Source organism: Cyprinodon variegatus, unplaced genomic scaffold (genome assembly GCF_000732505.1).
Source record: "Cyprinodon variegatus isolate N-32 unplaced genomic scaffold, C_variegatus-1.0 Scaffold481, whole genome shotgun sequence".
Classification (NCBI taxonomy): Eukaryota; Metazoa; Chordata; class Actinopteri; order Cyprinodontiformes; family Cyprinodontidae; genus Cyprinodon; species Cyprinodon variegatus.
The window spans coordinates 643,644-649,279 of record NW_015150934.1 but is presented as its reverse complement, the minus strand read 5'-3'; the positions used below and the strand labels follow the sequence as shown (position 1 = coordinate 649,279).

Genomic DNA, 5,636 nt, shown 5'->3' with positions numbered 1-5,636 from the left:
GCAGCAGCAGGAGTAGCAGTGAGACGTCCCCACAGCATGATGCCAACACCACCGTGTTTAATTCAGTGATGCATCTGATTCTAACAAGCTTTCCAGCTCTGGCATGCAGCTCTTTGGACCCTACAATGGCTCTTAATACTGTCTGAACGATGAAAACAACCAACTAATGGCTTGGAATAAAGTCTATTAATAAATAACATTCTGAGGAGTTTTAAAGAATATTTTACACAATAGTGTGACATTAAAGAATCAGGAATAGGTTTTTAGATCAATATTTCTTGTCATTAAGTTGAAAACTGTTATGTTTTATTAAAACAATCATCCTATTCAAGAAAATCAATGCTTCCTCTTCATTAAATGTTTGTTTTCTCCCTATTTGAACCATTTTGATCGGATAAACCCAGTTTTTCCAGAAGCAGAATATTTCCCTGCTGATGTGAAGTTCTCAGAAACTCAAATATTATAAACTTGGTTTTAAAGAGTTATAAACTAAAAATACAAACTGTTTGTTCAATAAAACGGTTGCAGATTTCCTGCATCAGATCTTTAACACCAACCTAAATAGTTTTATTTAAAGATCTTGTAGTATTATGGTCCTGAAGGAAAACAGAAGTGATATTTATGGAACAAACTGACCTTTACGAATTTCACAGAACCAAACTGTTTCTGAACCGGTCTGCAGCAGCTCCAGGTTAAACCTTCTGTCTGGATTCTCAATGAACACCTCGTAGAAGTTTGGATCCTGGCTGACGTGCCTCAGAGTTATTTGCTGTGAGGAAACATGAAAAACAAGCTGGTCTGACTCAGCTGGACTAGAACCAGTCCAAAAGGTTCCCAGAACCTTTTAGTAGCAGAAGCACTTTGGTGCTTTGGTAATAAAATCTAATCAGCAGAATCAAAGTGGACCTAGAATGAACACCACATTTCTCAGAGCAGGGTCAAACGGTACCGGGGGCTGAATGTGGGCGGTCTCTACGGAAGCCTTGAGGGTGAAACCACAGTCCATCTTCAGACGCTGGTCTGGGTGGGGCTTCTTGATTGCTTCATACCCCCCAGAGGTTTCATCTTTGTAGATCGACTGAAAGGACAGCAAACAGTCCAGATGTTTCTCCAAGAAGAGCAAAGACAGAAATAACTGGTCACAGCAGAGTCCTCTCTCTAGGTAAGGGAAGCCCATCTTTGGATTTATGGCACCAAATCTAAAAGGCGGATTCCAGCAAGTTCAAATACGTCTGAAAAGACGTAAATCAGTCTTTTAATCAGAGTTCTGCCCTTTGTTTAAGTTTATATTTAGTTTCCATGTTATTCTGTGTCTTTGTTTTCTGTCAGTTTGGTATTTCTTTAGTTACTCTCTGCTGCCCCCTTGTGTTTGTTTCCTTTCCCATTGGCTCCCTTCTAGTTAGTTCTACTCACACCTGCTCCATATCTATACACCACCTCTGCAGTCACTCAGTGCTGGTTTCTCGTTGTTTTGTAGTTCTATCGTCTTCTTGCTCCCCTCGCCTGTTCTCCTTCAGGTTATCAGCATTTTGTGTTTTGAATTTTTGCCTCTGTTGCCTTGGAAAATTAATTCAATCTTCAAAGCTCCCCTCTGCATTTGGGTCGTCAAAAACCTCCTATTAACCTTGACACTTTTGTTTGTTCTGAATCAAATAGAAATGCTTTAAGCAGAAGTTTTCCTGCTTCTACTAGATGTTCAGGATCCTCTGAATATTGTGCAGAAGGAGATTAATGGAGGGACTTTAGTTGAGACAGATTTGATCTCCAAATGATGTAAAATTGTTGATAAATGAAGGACTTGATGATGAAATAAATAAGCACCTGTTTCAGAGCAGGATCCGGCAGGATCAGGTAAACGTGCAGCTTGAGGAACGGCTTGTTGGGCTGATAGTATATTAATGTGTTACAGCAGTTGATTCGTGGAGAGAAGAAGATGTTTAGAAGACATCCCAACAAGGAGAAAGCTGGTTCTGTTAATGTGACATGAGTCTCTGTGACCTGGGCCACTTTTTCCAGGACATCTCCATAGTCTGTTACATGCAGGACAGCAAAGTTGTCCAATAACTCAGGAACATCTTCTGCAAACACAGCAGCAACAGATGCTCAGTGAAAATGATCTGAATGTGTCCTGAAAAGCTTTTCCCTTAAAGTTCTCCTACCGATGTAGACCCAGTGAGGCAGCTGGACCTCCAGCATCGTCCCAGTAGAGACAGTGATGTCCATTAAAGGACCTGCAGGCCTGTATCCTCTGCTCTCCATCCTCTCCATGTGGCCATCCCACGAGCAGAACCGGTACCTAAAGGCCACCTTTTCCTGGCAGAACCAACGCAGACCAGAGACGCTGCATTCAAAGCGGCCCGCTTCAGACCGGAGGCTGGGAAACACATTTGATTTCATTAGAAGTTAAATGCTAATCAGTCAGTCAACCAGCCCATCAGCCAGTCAGCCCATCAGCCAGTCAGTCAGCCAATCAGGCAATCTGCATCGATGGATTCTTGCTTGTATTCCAGCTCCCTCCCAAAGTCTAACAATTCATGGCTCGAAAATGACCTCAGCTGGGAATACTATAAATGACTGACTGACTGACTGACTGACTGGCTAGCCGACTAACTAACTTAGTGGCTGACAGACTGATCGGCTGACTGACCGATTGAGTGACTGAGATTCCTTGTGTTGAAGCAGAGGAGCGTTGTTTATACCTGTATGTTGGAGCATCTCGTGGACCTTTTACTTTCACCTCAGGTTTAAGTTTAATCCATCTTCTGTAGTCCTAAAATAAACAAAGGCTTTTCAGCCCAGTCTTAATCATTTACCGTCTCTTAAAAAATGAAATAAAAAGAATAATCAAACATTAATAAATTACCTTGGCTACTTTGTTCTTTATCATATGATCTCCTAGAAGCTCTGTTAGAGAAAAACAAACGTTAATTTACAGCTAAGAATAAGCTAATAACTTCTTATATAAAGTGTGTTGATTTTGTTTTCAAAATCATAAATTCAGGAAATATAGGTATGCAAAATGAAACTGTGAAATAAAGAAATATTTACACCTACATAGCAACAGGGGACTCTTTGGCTGTATGAAAAATTGATTGATGATGGGTTTAAATGTCCCTGATGTCACCGGAACTACTCCCCTTTGAAGACACACCCCTCCAGCAGAGCTTTTAAAAGACCAGCTACTATCGTTCGACTTCCTGTTCTGCTAAAGTAGTGACCAAATCCCTCGTGAGAGGTCTGTGCTAACTGGACCCATGCAGACTGAGATTTAGGATCTGATGAATGCTGCGGCTACCAGCTAATCGCTGTAGCTAAAGGGAGACGTCCCAGCTACCATGAGTGATAAAATTAACACCCCCTGCAAAGTTGCTTCTTATTATTCCATCTAAATCTGTTTGAGATTAGCTGTTGGACGAACTGACAAGACCGGGACCGGACCGAGCCGAAGGCCTTCACTCCATCGAACCAAAACAGTAACACCATCCTTCCCCCCTAGTTTCCATCTGATCCTTAATCAGTGCTCTGCTTTGCTGAACCAGGTAGAATAGATAGTCATGTTTGTGTTTTACCGAAATAAGCTGTCTGATTTAAGTGCTGATAATTTTAAGAGTTTTAACTGAATGCTAATGTTATCTGCAGACTGAACGAGCCATGTAGGCCTGTAGAAACTGCTGCAGTGGACTGGCCAGCATCGCTAGCTCCCAGCTACCTCATGCTAAACACATTGTAGAGGCCGCAGGGTGGGCTAACCCTTTCTTTGTTAGCTTTGTTAGCTAAGCTAACCCATTTCTCTGTCAGCCTCATTGCTGTTTAATTCATTATTCATTTTCACCGTAAAACCGAATGAACTTCACTGTTTTTACTGCATTTAACATCTCTGCGTCAGGGTTTAATCACATTTATCTGCTGCTATTTTAAAGAACCCTTTCAATGCATTAAGCTTAAAACTCAAACATCCCTCAAACTTGAAACAGATTTTTTAAACCCTTCTTCCCCTTTTAAAAGCTGACAGATAAACTGTATAATCAAACTTAGCTTTCAAGCCTATAGTTAAAAAAATCAACACTCTACAAATATCCCTTAAATACAATTTTTCCACAACAACAAAGAAAAGACAGAAGACTCCTCAGAAAAGGAATAGCTGTAGTTCAAAGAGCAACAACTAGGGGAGGGAAATGCTTTCACCTGGGAAATGGAAAGTGTGCTGACACCTTCACGCCAACAAGTGGCGCAAAGGAGCATTACACAGATTGGTCACTAGGGGGAAACAATCCTTTACCTGATAACAGTTTGGCTTAGTTGTAATAACACTGCTCAGTGCCCAGAGGGAGCCAGAGGACACTTAACACAGAGCAACAACTAGAGGGGAGCAAAGGTTCCTGTCTAGAAGCTTTCTGTAGCAGCAAAATACTGAACACCAGATGGGGGTTTGTTGTTATCCTCTTAGAAATCTGGGCTGCACTCAATTCACACTTAGTTCTAACATCTCTTTCAGAATAACAGCAACTACAGAAAAACAACCGGCTGAAGTTTGGATTATCGATGCCTGGACTGTTGGGTGTGAATTAACTCCCTTTTAATTTGATCTAAAAGCAACTAAACTCTGCGGCTGCAACAACAATAAACACGCAAGGCTTATTCCAGCAGGGGGGGTTAGTGTTGTAGCAATTTTAACCCAGAAAGCAGCTAAACAGTTTTAAATGTTTTATTTACACAGTGAATGTTTCATCTCAGGCCACCCATGGCATAAGCCAATAAATCTTGTGAGAGTTTACCAGAAGATTATGAATATATTAAATAACTAGACCTGGAAGTTAATGTTAATTAATAGGTCATTAAAATCAAAGGTAAAACTAAAGAATTATTATCAGCTGAATGATTATAACTGTCATTTGCTTACTAACCAGGGTTTTTAGCATCTTTCCTAAAAGCTTGAACTCCTGAATCCGACTAAAAATCCAGTTGTCTTTCAGCAATTTAGTCATTTAGACTGTGGCTATCAGCAAAGTTATTAATCACCAACTAAAGAAATGTGTCTCTGCTGCTGAAAGAAGAGTGAATTCAACCTGAGTGATAAATCGTTCACTGTGTAAAATAAACACAAAAGACCACGGGTTACATTTCAAAGGTACCTTTATTAGCTAAAATCACGCAGTATTATATCTAATAACTGAGTAGACACTAAACACTCCTGAAAATAAGCAAAAATAAACAAATATTCTGAGGGAATATCCAAACACTGAAACTGTCTTTTGTCTGTTAGTTATGGTTTGATGGTTGTTTCACACACAAATTATTGCATTCAGCTAATTCAACTTTCTGAAAGGTTAGCGTTCCAATCATCCATCAGAAGCTTCTTAATTCAATTCTATTCAGTTTATTTCTATAGCTCCAATTCACATCATGTCATCTCAGGTTTATAGATCCAGATCAACCAGATCATCCAGTCAGATTGATTCAAAGTTTTCTATCTAAGGAAAACCAGCTGATTGCATCGACTCATTGACTCTTCAGCAATCCCTCACACTAACCATGCTTGTAGCGACCGTGGAGAGGAAAAACTCCCTTTGAGGAGGCTGAGGCCATGGGATTAAGCCTGTAACAAAAGTAAAAAGGTATTTTCTTTTCCTCCAAAT

At 40.3% G+C, this 5,636-nt stretch overlaps 1 protein-coding gene across 2 annotated transcripts in view; it reads right to left on the bottom strand.

Annotated features, from left to right (window-relative positions):
* Nucleotides 1-380: 380 nt before the first annotated feature.
* The window catches only part of LOC107094397 (NACHT, LRR and PYD domains-containing protein 1b allele 3-like), a 12,290-nt gene continuing 7,034 nt past the window's right edge, over nucleotides 381-5,636 (bottom strand). The window contains exons 4-9 of one of the 2 annotated variants that reach the window (XM_015389970.1): nucleotides 2,864-2,904; nucleotides 2,700-2,770; nucleotides 2,160-2,374; nucleotides 1,822-2,075; nucleotides 950-1,078; nucleotides 381-769 (exon numbers count right to left, since the gene is read on the bottom strand). In XM_015389970.1, the coding sequence (XP_015245456.1) occupies nucleotides 620-769; nucleotides 950-1,078; nucleotides 1,822-2,075; nucleotides 2,160-2,374; nucleotides 2,700-2,770; nucleotides 2,864-2,904 (860 nt within the window). In that variant the 3' untranslated portion in view covers nucleotides 381-619. Of the gene's footprint in view, nucleotides 770-949; nucleotides 1,079-1,821; nucleotides 2,079-2,159; nucleotides 2,375-2,699; nucleotides 2,771-2,863; nucleotides 2,905-5,636 lie in introns of both variants that reach the window. The other variant, XM_015389969.1, reaches the window with a different exon arrangement.